The sequence below is a fragment of the Haliotis rubra genome, unplaced genomic scaffold, assembly GCF_003918875.1.
Source record: "Haliotis rubra isolate DU_JTF1 unplaced genomic scaffold, ASM391887v1 Scf472, whole genome shotgun sequence".
Classification (NCBI taxonomy): Eukaryota; Metazoa; Mollusca; class Gastropoda; order Lepetellida; family Haliotidae; genus Haliotis; species Haliotis rubra.
This window is the reverse complement of record NW_025767160.1, coordinates 551063-571886: the sequence shown is the minus strand read 5'-3', so window position 1 is coordinate 571886 and position 20824 is coordinate 551063. Positions and strand designations below refer to the sequence as shown.

The 20824-nt window shown below is 44.0% G+C and overlaps 2 protein-coding genes across 3 annotated transcripts in view; both read right to left on the bottom strand.

Annotated features, from left to right (window-relative positions):
- LOC124290722 (transmembrane channel-like protein 7) overlaps nt 1–20824 on the bottom strand; it is a 70279-nt gene that overhangs the window by 10053 nt on the left and 39402 nt on the right. For both annotated transcript variants that reach the window (XM_046727527.1, XM_046727528.1), the window contains one exon: nt 3371–3484. In XM_046727527.1, the coding sequence (XP_046583483.1) occupies nt 3371–3484 (114 nt within the window). The remainder of the gene's footprint in view (nt 1–3370; nt 3485–20824) is intronic.
- LOC124290726 (transmembrane channel-like protein 7) lies at nt 6857–20133 on the bottom strand. Its single transcript, XM_046727531.1, has 7 exons — nt 19934–20133; nt 19498–19677; nt 16013–16079; nt 14445–14526; nt 13439–13683; nt 10075–10234; nt 6857–6967 (listed from the first exon to the last, which is right to left on the bottom strand). Exons 2-6 carry the CDS (start codon nt 19662–19664, stop codon nt 10100–10102), a joined length of 696 nt encoding a protein of 231 aa, XP_046583487.1. The 5' UTR covers nt 19665–19677; nt 19934–20133; the 3' UTR covers nt 6857–6967; nt 10075–10099.

The window sequence follows — 20824 nt, the reverse complement described above, 5'->3', positions numbered from 1 at the left end:
GTGTTATCACACGACATGCAGCAGGGTTTATCAAATGTGCAAAGTTGTCAGAAAGACTGGCATTACAATTCTTAACATTAAGACTACACCGTCCCAGCAGACGTTCCAGCAAGCAATTACACCGACAGTAACATTAACCACCGCTTCCGATGCACCGACAGACACCTTCCGATGGAGCAGTTGCTCAGATTGTCTGGCAGCACTCGACTGAAAGTGTATCCAGCCCTACCAGCAGATGGCCTGACGCCACAAGACAGTGTATCCAGCCCTACCAGCAGATGACCTAACGCCACAAGACAGTGTATCCAGCCCTACCAGCAGATGGCCTGACGCCACAAGACAGTGTATCCAGCCCTACCAGCAGATGACCTAACCCCTCAAGACAGTGTATCCAGCCCTACCAGCAGATGGCCTAACGCCACAAGACAGTGTATCCAGCCCTACCAGCAGATGACCTAACGCCACAAGACAGTGTATCATACCAGCAGATGACCTAACGCCACAAGACAGTGTATCCAGCCCTACCAGCAGATGACCTAACGCCACAAGACAGTGTATCCTACAGAGCCTAAGGCCAGATGTATCCAGCCCTACCTAACGCCACAAGACAGTGTATCCAGCCCTACCAGCAGATGACCTAACGCCACAAGACAGTGTATAGATGACCTAACGCCACAAGACTGTATCCAGCCCTACCAGCAGATGACCTAACGCCACAAGACAGTGTATCCAGCCCTACCAGCAGATGACCTAACGCCACAAGACAGTGTATCCAGCCCTACCAGCAGATGACCTAACGCCACAAGACAGTGTATCCAGCCCTACCAGCAGATGACCTAACCACAAGACAGTGTATCCTACCCTACCAGCAGATGGCCTGACGCCACAAGACAGTGTATCCAGCCCAACCAGCAGATGACCTAACGCCACAAGACAGTGTATCCAGCCCTACCAGCAGATGACCTAACGCCACAAGACAGTGTATCCAGCCCTACCAGCAGATGACCTAACGCCACAAGACAGTGTATCCAGCCCTACCAGCAGATGACCTGACGCCACAAGACAGTGTATCCAGCCCTACCAGCAGATGACCTAACGCCACAAGACAGTGTATCCAGCCCTACCAGCAGATGACCTAACGCCACAAGACAGTGTATCCAGCCCTACCAGCAGATGACAGATCCTAACGCCACAAGACAGTGTATCCAGCCCTACCAGCAGATGACCTAACGCCACAAGACAGTGTATCCAGCCCTACCAGCAGATGACCTAACGCCACAAGACAGTGTATCCAGCCCTACCAGCAGATGACCTGTAACGCCAACAAGACAGTGTATCCTACCCTACCGGCAGATGACCTAACGCCACAAGACAGTGTATCCAGCCCTACCAGCAGATGACCTAACGCCACAAGACAGTGTATCCCCTACCAGCAGATGACCTAACGCCACAAGACAGTGTATCCAGCCCACCAGCAGATGACCTAACGCCACAAGACAGTGTATCCTACCAGCAGATGACCTAACGCCACAAGACAGTGTATCCAGCCCTACCAGCAGATGACCTAACGCCACAAGACAGTGTATCCTACCAGCAGATGACCTAACGCCACAAGACAGTGTATCCAGCCCTACCAGCAGATGACCTAGACAGTGTATCCAGCCCTACCAACGCCACAAGATGGCCTGACGCCACAAGACAGTGTATCCAGCCCTACCAGCAGATGGCCTAACGCCACAAGACAGTGTATCCACCCTACCAGCAGATGACCTAACTAACGCCACAAGACAGTGTATCCAGCCCTACCAGCAGATGACCTAACGCCACAAGACAGTGTATCCAGCCCTACCAGCAGATGGCCTAACGCCACAAGACAGTGTATCCAGCCCTACCAGCAGATGACCTAACGCCACAAGACAGTGTATCCAGCCCTACCAGCAGATGACCTAACGCCACAAGACAGTGTATCCAGCCCTACTAGCAGCAGATGACCTAACGCCACAAGACAGTGTATCCAGCCCTAACCAGCAGATGACCTAACGCCACAAGACAGTGTATCCAGCCCTACCAGCAGATGACCTAACGCCACAAGACAGTGTATCCAGCCCTACCAGCAGATGACCTAACGCCACAAGACAGTGTATCCAGCCCTACCAGCAGATGACCTAACGCCACAAGACAGTGTATCCAGCCCTACCAGCAGATGACCTAACGCCACAAGACAGTGTATCCAGCCCTACCAGCAGATGACCTAACGCCACAAGACAGTGTATCCAGCCCTACCAGCAGATGACCTAACGCCACAAGACAGTGTATCCTACCAGCAGATGACCTAACGCCACAAGACGCACCACAAGACAGTGTATCCAGCCCCCCAGCACCAGCAGATGAGCAGATGACCCTACCAGCAGATGACCTAACGCCACAAGACAGTGTATCCAGCCCTACCAGCAGATGACCTAACGCCACAAGACAGTGTATCCAGCCCTACCCTACCAGCAGATGGCCTATCGCCACAAGACAGATGTATCGCCACAAGACCCCCTACCAGCAGATGACCTAACGCCACAAGACAGTGTATCCAGCCCTACCAGCAGATGACCTAACGCCACAAGACAGTGTATCCAGCCCTACCAGCAGATGGCCTAACGCCACAAGACAGTGTATCCAGCCCTACCAGCAGATGACCTAACGCCACAAGACAGTGTATCCAGCCCTACCAGCCCTAACGCCACAAGACAGTGTATCCAGCCCTACCAGCAGATGACCTAACGCCACAAGACAGTGTATCCAGCCCTACCAGCAGATGACCTAACGCCACAAGACAGTGTATCCAGCCCTACCTAACGCCACAGATGACCTAACGCCACAAGACAGTGTATCCAGCCCTACCAGCAGATGACCTAACGCCACAAGACAGTGTATCCAGCCCTACCAGCAGATGACCTAACGCCACAAGACAGTGTATCCTACCCTACCGCAGATGACCTAACGCCACAAGACAGTGTATCCAGCCCTACCAGCAGATGACCTAACGCCACAAGACAGTGTATCCAGCCCTACCAGCAGATGGCCTAACGCCACAAGACAGTGTATCCAGCCCTACCAGCAGATGACCTAACGCCACAAGACAGTGTATCCAGCCCTACCAGCAGATGACCTAACGCCACAAGACAGTGTATCCAGCCCAACCAGCAGATGACCTAACGCCACAAGACAGTGTATCCAGCCCTACCAGCAGATGACCTAACGCCACAAGACAGTGTATCCAGCCCTACCAGCAGATGACCTAACGCCACAAGAAGGCCACAAGACAGTGTATCCTACCAGCAGATGACCTAACGCCACAAGACAGTGTATCCAGCCCTACCAGCAGATGGCCTGCGTGTACACTAGGTCCAGGACGTTTTGGGGAATGTGGAACACCGGGGGGCCGATCATCTGAAGCAGCTTCAACTTCTCCCCAAACTTGCTGACGATGAACCTGGACAGAGTGTGTGAGAAGCAGAAGTGGGTTAAGGCAACCGTTCGTCACTAATTGCTTGGTACTAACATCAATCCGAGATAGGGCACTATGAATTGGTTAATGACTTTGTTTTGTATTCAATTATGCCCCATTCATTGTTGCAATGTCTGATTTGCGGTGATAATTAGATATAATAGATCGTATTCACATCACTCACTGTCTCGGGAGCTCGACCAGGAACACCTTGATGACAGTTACCAGGAAGTTCATGATGACCAACTTGTACATCTGCTGCCCAACGTACGTCTCCCAGCACTGTCGGTAGAACACATTACACACGGTCACTCACTGCACACAGAACAGTCACACATTAGTGATCAGTCAATATTCAATACAGAGCAGCCAGAATAAAACTACATACATTGTAGTTTCGGTTGTATGCATAACATATTCAGATCAATGTTACACATAAAACGTTCGTTAACACAGACAGTCAGACGTGCAACACACTCGGACGATTAAGAGACAACTGTATTAAAGTCATAGTCCCATAGTTACGGCACGTCCCTGTCACATATACTATAATGAACGGAATTCCAGGTAACAGTATCAGACTGTACTCAGTGAACGGGGTGGCTGGTTGTCGGGTAATGTGCTCTTGGAAATATTCAAGAAACATTTGGATGAATCGAACCCGGGCAATCGGCGTAAAGAACTAACACTTTGACTATTTGGTTACCCCCACTGCTCCTAAACTGGAACCTAGCTAGATATGGCTGTCTCTCAGCCCGATGTACGTACAGTGTATTGTGAATATACGCAGTGTCACGCAGCGTTAACCAACGCAACTCACTGAAGAAATGGTAAAGCAAATACTGTACCGGAAGGACTGTACAAGGTGGTTGATTGGTCATGCAGGAAGCATCCTTGTTATCGCACTGGATCTCTGTGTACATGGACACTATCAGCATAGCCAGGGAAGATAGGCGCAGAAACACTGTCCTTCAAACACAAGAGTGTCGGAATGTGTATACGTTTATGTATATAGTCTGGCATATGGTATACAGAAACATCACAATGATAAACACACGTGCTAGGGCCTGTTTGTCCATACAGCTCTGAGGATGAAGTGTTGAGTGAAAGTTAACCTTCTAGCACCTCACGAGTTGCATGGGTTGTACACCCCCAGAGAGCTGGGAATCAGTCCACACTCGCCATCATCATTCCCAGTGGGGAATTTGGCGCATTATGAAGGGAGTTGCTATTACTATTACTCTATGTTCGCCGACATATTGCTGGCAATCTGTGTATATATTTGTGAAGGTGCTGTGGTGTTATCGGTATATATTTGTGAAGGTGCTGTGGTGGTATCGAGGGAACACGTGTTGTTTAAGTACCTGATGAGAGTGATCTGCACGACCCAAGCCTGGGAGTACTGCTCCAGCAGCACCACCTTGTCGAAGATGAGGGGGATGATGACGTTAAGGACGGTGAGGGTGAGGGACGGCAGGAACTGCACCAGCAGCAGAAGGTAGCTGTTGGTTGACGGGTTGTTGGATACGAACTGGAAACGAGGCGAGAGAATCGCGTCATGGTTGCCATGGTTATTCAGTTGCAGTCAACGTGAACTGACAGAATACGTGTGACAAGACCGAAGACCGTGGTCAGGACTTGCTTGCATTGAAGATGGTGTGTCAGAACACACGTATCAAGCATATATGTTTGAAAAGAATCCTTGAAACTATAATATAAATATGACTAGTAAAATAATGCTGATTATGAATATATAATGTGTGGATTACAGAACCAAGTATGGTAGATATATTTCAATATAGTCGGTAACGGGTATCAAGTTCTGATTTACAGAGCTCAGAAGTCAAAACAAAAAAAGCAGAAATATAGAACTTCTATACTTCTAAATGCGCCTGAAAGATGCTAAATAAAGAAACTTACTTCGGTTGAAAATTTAGTTGCAAAAAATATGCTGGCCCCTGCACCTGCGAGACAAGCGACGACGAAGACGTTGACCAGGAAGCGGATTGTGTAGAGGCCGCAGCGTTTACAGCAGGTCTCCCGTATCCTGGTTTGTGCCTTCTTGTACCGGTCCTCGCCCAGGTCACACTGGAGGGCAATACAAGCAGCACGTCACCTTTGACATATTACACCTATAGTGACGTGCATACTTGTTGGTGTGTGCGTGGCTGCGTGCGCGCGCGCGTGTGTGTGTGCGTGCGTTCATGCGTGATAGGAATAGTGCCGTTGTTATAGTTGAAATACGTCGCCACAGTGTATCATGGTAACCCCCAATCAAACACAATATGCTGATGGAAATCGATAACGTCGATAAGTTTGGTGAGACCAACAGATATAAGTATAAATCATTCAGATTATTATCCAATACTGGATAATGTCTAGGCAATCTGGATGTAGAGGAACTTTTCATCGTTTGCAAGAAGCAAGGTGGGTTTTCCAGTGTTCGCATTTCGAGGGATGCGTCCCCTATGGAAGCCAGAAACCTGATCGTGGGATGTTTGTTTGTTACTTAACGCCGCAGTCGGCAGTATTCCAGCTACATGACGGCGATATGTAAACACACGAGTCTAGACCGGATAATCCAGTGATAGATAGCATGTGGATCGATCATCTTAGTCAGCGCTACGACTCCGGAAAGCATTGCTTACTGCACATCGGTTCTAGCGCGGACCTCCACGAGAGATCGTGGGCTGCGTTCCAGTTAGACCTGGTAATATGTCTAGGTTTCCCAGCACCATTCCCATCCTGGCAGGGTTCACCACAGTGGTAGATTACTCATTCCTGCTTCACGGTGGGCTGTCCTCACACAGCAACAATCTTTGAAGACCGTAACACGATGCATGACGAGAGTTTCACGAGCGTCATCACACATGTATCTGTTCAGTCGCCACCAGCCACAGGGGATAACGTGCATGTAGAAACAAATGGTATTCCTCGATATCTACCGGAGGAACTGTAAGCTTGACGCAAGGGTTCTAAACATTTATCAGTGTTGAATTGTGGCTGACATAAGTGATGGAATACAGTGTTCCTCTGTTTGATCTTCGGGTCCCATTGGTTCTCTAAAGATATTAATGCCAACAAATCTGCAGAGCTCTCAGGACATAGGCAGATTGTTGGAATCGAGGTTGAAACTGCTACAAAATAGAATTGTTCTCAGAGAATAAAGAGATAACAAGTATTGTTCGACTGACATGGGAACATGTCGTAGCTGCTTCTCTTGTACATGGCTCCAAGGTCGCAGCTTGTATAGCCACCATATAGGCGTCATGTGGGAGACTTACATACATGGTTTACCTGACGATAATTAATTGACTCACTCTGAAATCATAGCTGATGCTTTTGTGCTTCGCAGCCGCTGTGTGGTCGTCGTTGAGGGAGTAGTCCCAGCTGCAGAACACGTTGCTGCAGAAGTCGTATCCTGAGTGATGATCCTCCACCACGTAATCCCACAAACCCTTAGCAGTACTGGGAAATGGCAAGTTACACAGATGTACTGAAACCCTTATAATTAGCAGTGCTGGGAAATGGCAAGTTACACAGATGTACTGAAACCCTTATAATTAGCAGTGCTGGGAAATGGCAAGTTACACAGATGTACTGAAACCCTTATAATTAGCAGTACTGGGAAATGGCAAGTTACACAGATGTACTGAAACCCTTATAATTAGCAGTGCTGGGAAATGGCAAGTTACACAGATGTACTGAAACCCTTATAATTAGCAGTGCTGGGAAATGGCAAGTTACACAGATGTACTGAAACCCTTATAATTAGCAGTGCAAGTAAACCCTTGGGAAATGGCAAAACCTTATTACACAGATGTACTGAAACCCTTATAATTAGCAGTGCTGGGAAATGGCAAGTTACACAGATGTACTGAAACCCTTATAATTAGCAGTGCTGGGAAATGGCAAGTTACACAGATGTACTGAAACCCTTATAATTAGCAGTGCTGGGAAATGGCAAGTTACACAGATGTACTGAAACCCTTATAATTAGCAGTGCTGGGAAATGGCAAGTTACACAGATGTACTGAAACCCTTAGCAGTACTGGGAAATGGCAAGTTACACAGATGTACTGAAACCCTTATAATTAGCAGTGCTGGGAAATGGCAAGTTACACAGATGTACTGAAACCCTTGCAGTAGCAGTGGAAATGGCAAGTTACACAGATGTACTGAAACCCTTATAATTAGCAGTGCTGGGAAATGGCAAGTTACACAGATGTACTGAAACCCTTATAATTAGCAGTGCTGGGAAATGGCAAGTTACACAGATGTACTGAAACCCTTATAATTAGCAGTACTGGGAAATGGCAAGTTACACAGATGTACTGAAACCCTTATAATTAGCAGTGCTGGGAAATGGCAAGTTACACAGATGTACTGAAACCCTTATAATTAGCAGTGCTGGGGAAATGGCAAGTTACACAGATGTACTGAAACCCTTATAATTAGCAGTGCTGGGAAATGGCAAGTTACACAGATGTACTGAAACCCTTATAATTAGCAGTGCTGGGAAATGGCAAGTTACACAGATGTACTGAAACCCTTATAATTAGCAGTGCTGGGAAATGGCAAGTTACACAGATGTACTGAAACCCTTATAATTAGCAGTGCTGGGGCAAATGGCAAGTTACACAGATGTACTGAAACCCCTTATAATTAGCAGTGCTGGGAAATGGCAAGTTACACAGATGTACTGAAACCCATATAATTAGCAGTGCTGGGAAATGGCAAGTTACACAGATGTACTGAAACCCTTATAATTAGCAGTGCTGGGAAATGGCAAGTTACACAGATGTACTGAAACCCTTATAATTAGCAGTACTGGGAAATGGCAAGTTACACAGATGTACTGAAACCCTTATAATTAGCAGTGCTGGGAAATGGCAAGTTACACAGATGTACTGAAACCCTTATAATTAGCAGTGCTGGGAAATGGCAAGTTACACAGATGTACTGAAACCCTTATAATTAGCAGTACTGGGAAATGGCAAGTTACACAGATGTACTGAAACCCTTATAATTAGCAGTGCTGGGAAATGGCAAGTTACACAGATGTACTGAAACCCTTATAATTAGCAGTGCTGGGAAATGGCAAGTTACACAGATGTACTGAAACCCTTAGCAGATGTAGTAAACTGGGAAATGGCAAGTTACACAGATGTACTGAAACCCATATAATTAGCAGTACTGGGAAATGGCAAGTTACACAGATGTACTGAAACCCTTATAATTAGCAGTACTGGGAAATGGCAAGTTACACAGATGTACTGAAACCCTTATGATTAGCAGTGCTGGGAAATGGCAAGTTACACAGATGTACTGAAACCCTTATAATTAGCAGTGCTGGGAAATGGCAAGTTACACAGATGTACTGAAACCCTTATAATTAGCAGTGCTGGGAAATGGCAAGTTACACAGATGTACTGAAACCCTTATAATTAGCAGTGCTGGGAAATGGCAAGTTACACAGATGTACTGAAACCCTTATAATTAGCAGTGCTGGGAAATGGCAAGTTACACAGATGTACTGAAACCCTTATAATTAGCAGTGCTGGGAAATGGCAAGTTACACAGATGTACTGCCCTTATAATTAGCAGTACTGGGAAATGGCAAGTTACACAGATGTACTGAAACCCTTATAATTAGCAGTGCTGGGAAATGGCAAGTTACACAGATGTACTGAAACCCTTATAATTAGCAGTGCTGGGAAATGGCAAGTTACACAGATGTACTGAAACCCATATAATTAGCAGTACTGGGAAATGGCAAGTTACAATAGATGTACTGGCAGTGCTGGGAAATGGCAAGTTACACAGATGTACTGAAACCCTTATAATTAGCACAGAGTACTGGGAAATGGCAAGTTACACAGATGTACTGAAACCCTTATAATTAGCATTACTGGGAAATGGCAAGTAACACAGAAGTATACAGATGTACAGTGGGAAACCCTTTACACAGAATTAGCAGTTAGCAGTGCTGGGAAATGGCAAGTTACACAGAACAAAGGGGTGATGTAACGGCGTGTGTGTGAGTGCGTGTGCGTGTGCGTGTGCGTGTGCGTGTGTGTGTGTGTGTGTGTGTGTGTGTGTGTGTGTGTGTGTGTGTGTGTGTGTGTGTGTATGTGTGTGTGCATCTGTGTGCGTATGTGTACTAGTCCGGAATAATACCGTCTTCATGATGGTAGTATAATGAGACACTATCCTCAATACGGATAATATGTACTGGCTCGTGCCGACCAGTCCTTGTTTGACATCAATAATCAGATGTTGAAAGATGTTTAACTCTGCGTGAAATTCTTTTCATACAAGACATATTTCCTTGTCTTATATATACGTTTAAAAACATCGGGTATATTCAGGACCTACTGCTGCATCCGGGTGAATATTGCACCCCAGCAGGTATTAAAGGATGGGGTCTGGGGGATGTCTTCGAACATACCACAACAATGGGGATATTTGCTCATAACATCAGTCATTGGTTTATATGATCCAGTCTCGAGTATTTACCGTTGTATAGGTGGAATAGTGATGAATGGACATTAATGAATGAACCCACAACGTACTATTTGGCCATGAGGAGAAGACTGATCACCAGACAGACGGCAGAGGTAATGAAGTAAGCCAGGGGTATGTTGTAGGGAAGGTTGAGTCGGTGCTCGTTCCTCGCAGGAACTGGGATCCCGAGTAGTAGCCGTAGAAGAGGTGTGTCTTCTCCATGTAGCCCTGGAACACACAACACACACCACGGATACACGCCAGTGCCTGCCTTCCCAATATGGCGACCTGGTAGTATAACGGTTAGTCTTACAGGTGCGATAAAGCTGGTTTCACAATCCGATATTTAAGCAAATGGGTTGAAGACCAGGAACTACTGTCAGTAAGCTCTGCAGACCATGGTATAACGTTCCCTAACTAGTGACTACCGGTTGTGTGAGTTCTAATGTAAACATGTAAATCTTCATAATCACTCACGCTATGTATTCTGGCACGGTTTTTAACGCCTCCTTTCGTCAGTAACAAAACGGCGTAAACTTCGATCATTTCAACAATGATCACATGATCATAGATTATTCACTTCAGGTACAATCGTAACTTAAATATGACATATTGTATATGATATACAATGCAACACAGCAGAGCATGTATGTATGTAGCCACCCGTCGGGATTCCGGATCACAAGACACACTACACCACCCGTAGTCCTGTTCAAGGTAATCTGGTGGTCATGAAAGTGGTACACGGGTCACCCGACGGGACACACACGGTCCAGGGGCTAGATTTTCGAAGCTCTCTTAGCACTAAGATAGTCGTAAGTCTATGTTAATGTATGACAATTACGACTATCTTAGCGCTAACAGAGCTTCGAAAATCTAGGCCCAGGACTCAAGTATTTAGAAGCCATTGACATAAAGGGCTGTCCACTCAATGGCAATATCAAGTTTCACAGCTAAACGCAGCTTGTATTGATCATTGGTGAGAGTAGTTTACACCGTTCTAAATGTATTCTAAAAGAGGTCAAACCGCCGAGGTACCTCAGACCCAAGGCCTTTGTCACCCCACTAACACTTACTATCAGGGTTACAGTGCCAACACACAACGTTTCAGTGTGGACATTAAGTAAGCACCACCTGAAGCCAGGGGTAATTTCATCTTTAATCCAAAATAAGCGATCATACCCAAGCATACTCAGATGCACATGTTTCACACAATATGTCAAAAGGTATGGGTACCGTGCTGACGTATTGCGAACATGCCAAACACATAGGAGTATTAATTTCAAAACTGCAGTATGCGCATTACAGCTTTCCGAACGGGTCTGAAAGACGGCGGTACTACAAATTAACCTTTCTTAATATGGCAAGACGTAGACTTTCAGGAACAGAATACACGCCGGCATTTATGGGCATGCATGACGCAGGGATGTCGTACCAACAACAACGATGCTAAGACCATTAACCACATTAGTCAAACAAGCGTGATCTCATCACAGTACCTGGGATACTCACTGGTCAGCGGCATCAACCGGAAGTACCGTCGTGCCTCATTTTGATAACCGTACCCTTGACAGTCCACGGTATTACTCCATGACAACGCTTGAAATAACGATTCTCGAGTAGTCACCGCACATTTGCAGATCAACGATATCGAAACATAGCCATGGCCCACAGGGAGCCCCGATATGAACCCCATCGAACATCTTTGGGACTATCCCTGACGCCAAGTTCGAGCAATAGATGCCCCTGTTCAAAATCTGCAGGAACTTAGGGAAGGCAGAGGATTCCGATGCTGAGAATTCAACATTTGATTGGAAGTATGTGGAGGAGACTGGCGTATGGGAGGGATGTACACCTGTAGCTGGCCGCCAGTGCTGCTCCATAACTGAGTGACAATCAGATTCCTGGCGTAGATCACCATACTTGCCGGTATTCACTTGAATATTCACTTTTTGAGTACTCTTGTCAGATTGCAAGTAAATTGTTACCAAATTTTAATTTCAGTTTTGGTTTGGTTTTAACCAGAGCCAAATATGTTACAATTACCATTTTAATGTACAGAAATTGGTTCCCAAAGCTTATTCATCAACATTTAGTGTTGATATATGTTGATATATGTTGATATATGTTGATATGTGGGTAGAGCGTGATGAAAGCTCACGAGTATAGCTGCAATATGAAGGACGTATTCTTAACGTGTACAGTGTTGCATAAATGCTATCAATCAAAAGGCAAACAGTTTTCAACGGCTCCTACAAAAGAGATAAATGGCCAATCTGTGTATTCAGCAAACGTTATCAGTCTCTGTGTACACCGATGATTTCTTGTAGTAGGTTGTTCATTGTTATTGACAACCCTTTATGTACTTAATGCAGCTTGAACAGGGACGAGAATATGTGACGCCTCGCGAGCAGGGTATGTCAGCGGCGAACAAATCGTCATTGAACTGGACCAGTAAGAGACCCAGCTCTATAGACATGACCGTGAACAATATATACTCAGTACAAACTGTTCAGCGCCACCCAATGCTTTAAACATTATTCACATTTGGAAAGACATATTACGAAAACTATAAAAGCGTTATAGAAAATAATTATAGAATGGATCAATGATTAATCTATTAGTAGTCGACAACAAACATGCATGTTGTTGATATATCACGAATACGGGTGTCGAGCGGGTATTTTAAGTTATGTCTGTGAGCAGACAAAAGAGTCACAGTGTGTAAAACAAGGTTGAATAAAAGTGAACCAGTGTTCCAGAAAGGTGCCTGTCACAATCAAGGTGTCCATGAACCAAAAGTCAGTCGGTGCGTAGGAACCGTGTGCATTGGGGACTACTGGCACCTTACGTTTCGTGCTGTGATTTAACATGTGGCCATCCCTGATAGAAAACAGTCACCGGTTCTTCTACAGTTTGAATAGACGGCTGTCGTTGATGGACGATACGTCCTAGAATGTCCCAGGCATGTCCAATGTGTTTGAGATCTGGACCGCCAGGTGACCACGGTAGAGTTGCCATGCCCTCCTGCTTATGAAACTCGACTACAGTCCTTGCTCTGTGAGGTTAGCGTTCTCTGCACAGATCCACCTTGCATACACATTCCTATATTTAGATGTGATAAACCTCTGGTGAAACCCTTGATGTCTTGCAATAGCCATGTGTGACATCCTGCCAACTGTCAAATATGCTCCAGCGTTCGGTTAAATATTTTTTTCGAAGTACAGACAGTAGAAAAACACGTTGAATACCACTGACACTTATAATACCACGTGACTTTCGTGCATCTAATAGAACGTTTACAGGTTGCACGTACAATGTATACTGCTGTAATCAGTGCGTGTAACATCAGTGACATACACTTATGATTCAGGTGGTGCTAAACGTTTTGTACTGAGTATACATTGCACATACTATATGTAGCTAACTGACCGTTCCCTGGAAAACATGCAGCATGAACTGCACAAGGTCTGTTGTGGGTGCCTCCTTGTAGGACTGTGTGCAGGTGTACGCCTGTGCTACTCCAGGCTCGGTGCTGCTGGCGCTGTAGTCGATGGAGGGCTGCAGGATGGTGGGCACCGTGATGAAACCAAACATCAGAAGGAACAGAAGAACGTTCAGTCCGAACATCCACCTCAGAAATACGAAATAGGATAACACGCCCGTACCATGGTGACCTTTGAACCAGAAAGTTATAGGATAATACTCATTACTAATACATAACTAATACATAATTCAAACAGTAAATTAAGCAGATTTGAAATGATGGTTGTATTTTGTATTATCAACAACGATCTATATAGAGTTTGCCACAAAATTAATCAAGGTCTGTGTGTTCTTATCGGAGACAATTGCATATTTATACAATGTGAAAAATACATAAACATAGAACCGTATCACTTCAGGCAATGATAAACAACCTTAGACAGTTGTATCGCGCTGTTTGAAATGTTGATAAAAGAGCAGACTCGATTGTTCTCCAAGAGTTGTGAAATGTAGATACCAAAAGCTTGACCATTGGCAGACACCCTTCTCACATAGTCCTGTGCAGCACAGTTTTTCACATTGAATCTCTGTGCACAGATAAGGCAGTCTCACTGGTCTCCTTAATTTCCATTTCAGATCGATAAATCAGAGGAAAGGGATTGTTTTTTAAGCCTAGTAAACGAGTATAAGCTTAACTTCTTGGACTCTACCAATCTGAGGTGAAATTCCGAAGCAAATGCATATGCAGAGCTGGTGCCCGCGGGGTGCCTACTTCTTCCCTTAATGTCCTACCCTAACATTTTACCATAAAGTCAATAGTTACGTCCAGCATTGCACATTGTTCTCTCACTAGATTTCATATGACAAGTATTATTGCTGGAAAGTTGCTGTGGTTGGAGGTGTTATAATTGTGGTTCCCTACAACAGACACACATATAATATGAAGGCCTACCTTCTATGCGACGAAATGAGCTGCCCCAAAACTCAATGGCGCTGATGGCTTCCTTTGCTTTCATGTTGAACTTTTGTCTTGACTGTTTGGGTTGGAAAAATATGATACGGCTTATATCATGCTAAATGTTGATTAGACATATTTGGACTATTATTTCTGAATTAAACTGTAGTACCTTGAATCGGTATGGCTGACTGGCCTATCTATACAAGTAGTAAAGCCAAGAGATATACGCGTGACAAGCCAAGAGGTGCACATCACAAGCCAAGAGGTGCACATCACAAGCCAAGAGGTGCACATCACAAGCCAAGCCAGAGGTGCACATCACAAGCCAAGAGGTGCACATCACAAGCCAAGAGGTGCACATCACAAGCCAAGAGGTGCATATCACAAGTGAGGTGCAAGAAGAGTTACACAAGAGGTGCACAACACAAGCCAAGAGGTGCACATCACAAACCAAGGTGCACATCACAAGCCAAGAGGTGCACATCACAAGCCAAGAGGTGCACAACACAAGCCAAGAGGTGCAGGAGGTGCACATCACAGCCAAGCCAGGTGCACATCACAAGCCAAGCCAGGTGCACATCACAAACACAAGAGAGTTACACATCACAAGCCAAGAGGTGCACATCATACACATCCAAGCCAAGAGGTGCACATCACAAAGGTGCACAACAAGCCAAGAGGTGCACATCACAAGCCAAGAGGTGCACACAAAGAGTTACACATCACAAGCCAAGAGGTGCACATCACAAGCCAAGAGGTGCACATCACAAGCCAAGAGGTGCACAAGGGTTACAACAAGCCAAGAGGTACACATCACAAGCCAAGAGGTGCACATCACAAGCCAAGAGTTACACATCACAAGCCAGGTGCACATCACAAGCCAAGAGGTGCACATCACAAGCCAAGAGTTACACATCACAAGCCAAGAGGTGCACATCACAAGCCAAGAGGTGCACAAGCCAAGAGGTAACACATCACAAGCCAAGGTGAGGTGCACATCACAAGAGCCAAAGAGGTGCACATCACAAGCCAAGAGGTGCACATCACAAGCCAAGAGGTGCACATCACAAGCCAAGAGGTACACATCACAAGCCAAGAGGTGCACATCACAAGCCAAGAGGTGCACATCACAAGCCAAGAGGTGCACATCACAAGCCAAGAGTTACACATCACAAGCCAAGAGGTGCACATCACAAGCCAAGAGGTGCACATCACAAGCCAAGAGGTGCACATCACAAGCCAAGAGGTGCACATCACAAGCCAAGAGGTGCACATCACAAGAGGTGCCAAGAAGAGGTGCACATCACAAGCCAAGAGGTATCACAAGCCACACATCACAAGCCAAGAGGTACACACAAGCACAAGCCAAGAGGTGCCAAGAGGTGCACATCACAAGCCAAGAGGTACACAGCACAAGACAAGAGTTACACATTATATGCAGCGTTAGTCATTATGGGTTCACCCGAGCCTGTCAGCGCGGGTATGTGCAGCTTCAGTTAGGTATCCTCAGTATCGGTCTGCATGATGAGTACAAGTGCCCTCTGATATCTGCAGTTACCTACCCTGGCCAAGCTGTACCTCCAGGACTCACATGTAGACAGCCCCACCGACCCCGAGCACAGCTCATCTCTAAAGATAAGGAAAAGATAGAAACATTTGAAATAACCGTTTAGGGTTACTTTCAATAATACTTGTTGTGGAAATACACGTATTGTTACAGACATGAAAACACTGTAAGGTTTGTTTGCTTTCTGAGGGGCCGTCAAGTGAGGAGTAACTCTCTACGTTCACTTGTCTTAAAGCATACTTCGTTAAACAAGTAAACCTGTCTTAAAGCATACTTCCTTAAACAAGTAAACCTGTCTTAAAGCATACTTCGTTAAACAAGTAAACCTGTCTTAAAGCATACTTCGTTAAACAAGTAAACCTGTCTTAAAGCATCCTTCGTTAAACAAGTAAACCTGTCTTAAAGCATACTTCGTTAAACGAGTAAACCTGTCTTAAAGTATACTTCGTTAAACGAGTAAACTTGTCTTAAAGCATCCTTCGTTAAACAAGTAAACCTGTCTTAAAGCATACTTCGTTAAACGAGTAAACTTGTCTTAAAGCATACTTCGTTAAACAAGTAAACCTGTCTTAAAATATACTTCGTTAAACGAGTAAACCTGTCTTAAAGCATACTTCGTTAAACGAGTAAACCTTAAACAAAACCTGTCTTAAAGCATACTTCGTTAAACGAGTAAACCTGTCTTAAAGCATACGTTAAACTTCTTAAAGCATTTCGTTAAACAAGGAAAGCATGCTGTCTTCTTAAAGAAACTTCTCTTTAAGCATCCTTTTTTCCAAGTAATGGTTAACAGTATATCTGAAAGAAAGTAGATGACCAAAAAAGTCTGCTTTGACGGTGTAGACGGGTCAAGGCCACGGAAGGGGCGGTAGGCTCGTATACCAGTCATACCAAGTCGTCAAACTACTGTTCCGTCTGCTGATGGCGTGCCCTAGTGCTGTAGCCGTCATGAGTCTGCTCCGGAAGTGGATCTGCCGGATGTAGCCGGATCTTCGGCTGGTGTCGTGACTCTTGGTCTTCCCGATCTCTGGCGGTCTTGGGTCTGGCCTGTTTGCTGGTAGTGCCTTGGCTGCGGTTGAAGGTTCTTGCCAACTGACGCTGTATTGGCCACACCGATCGCCCTGTCTCGTTGCGCTTACGTACGTTTTGGCATATTGGTGGTGTTTTTTGCTACTGCATGCTTGCTTTGTCCAACATTTACATTTATGCCACAATCATTTTCACGTTTTGGAAAATGCAGGCTTCGTACGACGTTTTCACACATCTGCAATGTTATCGGTACCATGTTGCGTTTTGGCGAATTTTTTCTGCTTTGGGTTCAAACCTGTGCCAGCGTTTTTGTTTTTATACAATTACTTAAAAATTAATAACTTTCTTTTGCTGGGTAGTTTACTTGTCGCTATCCCCAAGCGGAAAAAGAGTCGTATTATTTTCAGGTTAATGTTTATTCATTGAGGTATTTTTCAACTAATCCATATACATCACAGCGTGAGTGGACCTACTGCCAACGTAACTTTGTTCATCTCCTCTGTGTCACTCACTTCTTTTCATAAATTCTCCTAATAAAGTACACCGTCCGTCCTTCCGAAACTCAATAACAGTAGACACGTCCCTTTTCACAACAGACCTTCATTAATGCCTATAAACTTCATCATCATTAGGTTCAGGTAAAAGTGAAACAGTCTTAATCTGCTTGAAAAGATGAACAGATCTATCTTATTTTTTGAATGAATTTGTTGCAGCTTAATTTCTCAGTTTCAATTTCTGATTGCAAAACAACCGATTTTCTAATGTTTTGCCACATCGACCAATTCAGGCATAATGAGCAAAGAGACTTGGCTCACAAGCCAAACTTCAATAAACATCATGGTTGTTATTGGCTTCACACAATATTACACAAGGAAATGTTAATCTAATTTGATTTAACTTAATTAACGAGCCAACAATTTCTTTCTCGTGTCGATTTCTAATTTGAAACAATAAGTTAACCAATGCAGAAGTGTGTGGGAATATAATTACTGCAAAGTAATTACAGCACACAGAAGAGTGACAGAGGAATATATACTTGCATAAAGAAGTCTAGTTGTTAACAAAGTAATTACAGCACACAGTAGAGTGGCAGAGGAATATATACTTGCTATAAAGTAGTCTAGTTGTTAACAAAGAGATCAAACTTTAACAGCAGAGATCAAGATATAACAACAGAGATCAAGATATAACAACAGAGACCAAGATATAACAACAAAGATCAAGATATAACAACAGAGGCCAAGCTTTAACAACAGAGGTCAAGCTTTTCAAGCAACAACAGAGGTCAGCTAGAGCAGAGGTCAAGTTAGGAATATAGACTTGATATAAAGTAGGTCTAACTTGAGGTTAAACAAAACAATATAACAGCAGAGGTCAAACTTTAACAACAGAGGGCAAGATATAACAACAGAGATCAAGATATAACAACAGAGGTCAAGCTATTAACAACAGAGATCAATATATAACAGCACATCAAGATCTAGCAACAGAGATCAAGATATATAACATACTTCAAGTATAAAGTAGTCAAGCTATAACAACAGAGATCAAGATATAACAACAGAGATCAAGATATAACAACAGAGAGTCAAGCTATAACAACAGAGATCAAGATATAACAACAGAGGTCAAGCTATAACAACAGAGATCAAGATATAACAACAGAGATCAAGATCTAACAACAGAGATCAAGATATAACAACAGAGATCAAGTATAACAGTCTAGTTGTTAACAAAGAGATCAATTACGTAACAACAGTGATAATATTCACCTAGGTCAAGCTTTAACAACAGAGATCAAGATATAACAACAAAGGTCAAGATATAACAAAAGAGGTCAAGATATAACAACAGAGGTCAAGATATAACAACAGAGATCAAGCTATAACAACAGAGATCAAGATATAACAACAGAGATCAAGATATAACAACAGAGGTCAAGCTTTAACAATAGAGATCAAGATATAACAACAGAGATCAAGCTTTAACAACAGAGATCAAGATATAACAACAGAGGTCAAGATATAACAACAGAGGTCAAGATATAACAACAGAGGTCAAGATTTAACAACAAAGATCAAGCTATAACAACAACAGAGACCCCAAACTTAACAGCAGAGGCGGGATATCAAGGGTAGAGACAAGGTTACGATCCTTCTACAATGTATTTAGTCTGTGCGTATGTGAGGCAAGCACATGCATGTCATTTCTCATATTATATCAACACAAGCTGTCTGTGAAGATCACTATTTTCACCACGGATATCCAGGGTCTTTGGAAAACTACCGCATTAAGTGTACCGCCAGTGTATATATAATTACTGCAAAATAATTACAGCACACAATAGTGTGGCAGAGGAATATATAGTTCTGGTAACTGATTATTTCAACTAGGAAATGCACGGAATGAACCAGTATGGCTGTTTACTCTGATCAAGACAGAAAGACTAACTTGAGCTTTATCTTCAGTCTCACGGGAATGGGGCGTGATCTTATTGTCTCAATGAGCTGTTGGTCATTGTGAATGGTATCCAGATGTATTCCACTGGACTCAGCGAGTTTCTGCTTCTCTACATCGGACGTCTTAGCTGTCTCGGGGGAAATCTTTACCTTTCCCATCGAGACCTTTATTCTTCAGACAAACATAAAATTCCATGTTTCAGTGTTTAGGACATTAGATAAACATATTATAATTATCCTATAAAGTCTTTCGCTTCGGTAAAGATACTCTGAGGAACATGTGGAGACACAAACAATCACCCAACCTTGTTATAATGTAGAAAATAGCTTCCTCGCCTTAAACATTTAATTTCATATACAATTGATTTGTGAAACGTTTGAAATGTAATTTTAGTTTAGAAATGCAAAAAGAGAGCCATGTTTCCTACCTGCAGATATATCAGGGTATGTGAGGTTCGTGACTGCCACCTCTATGGAGTTTCCCACCCGAGTGTACGTGGGTAGCAGCTACATGACGTCACAGAGTACGGCTGTCCGCTCCCCACACAATGTCCCTGCACTGACAGCCGAGAACACATTTCCAAGAAGTCCTGTTCAATGAATTCAAGTTTATTTCGACTAACGGAGAATAGGCTGGCGCTGTAGAGTTGAATACATACAATTAATGGACAGTTATGCAAAGGCGCGTTACTAGCTGACTACGCGTGTAAACAGACAGAACAGGAAGACGTTACCTGACGTGGTAGCCAATATGCGTGCAACAGAGTTGTGACCTTCAGGATTATACTGAGAAGGTATTGCTTCTGTTCAGTGTTGTGAAATCACTTGAACGAGAAAGGTGTAAACAACATTGTCATCTTCTATGACTTATTGCGAAGGAGTATTGATGATAAAAAATACTGCATATATTGAAACGATAATTGAGGTCCGCAGGTTGTCTGAACAGTGGTGTGTTAGTGAACAAGTCTGTGAGTTAGTGAGTGAGAATTCTATCCCTTCACTCGTCATTTACGACAACCATCAATTGCCAGTCATCGGGTATAACCACTGATTATACAGCACGTCACATGTCACTTGCTTTAGACACAACTGGTTTTATAACCGAGCAGAAGGTTACGTGTTTTGTATCGGATTGAGAAAATGATTGTTGCACTTGTATGTTGTAGATTGGTTTACGCCGCTCTCAACATTCGGTCTGTAAATAATGAAGTGTGATTCAGACAATCTTGTGACAGACATCTTAAGCATCATTCTAAACAATTGTCATTATTGTGACCACCCTTATGTGACCACCCTTATGTGACCACCCTTATGTGACC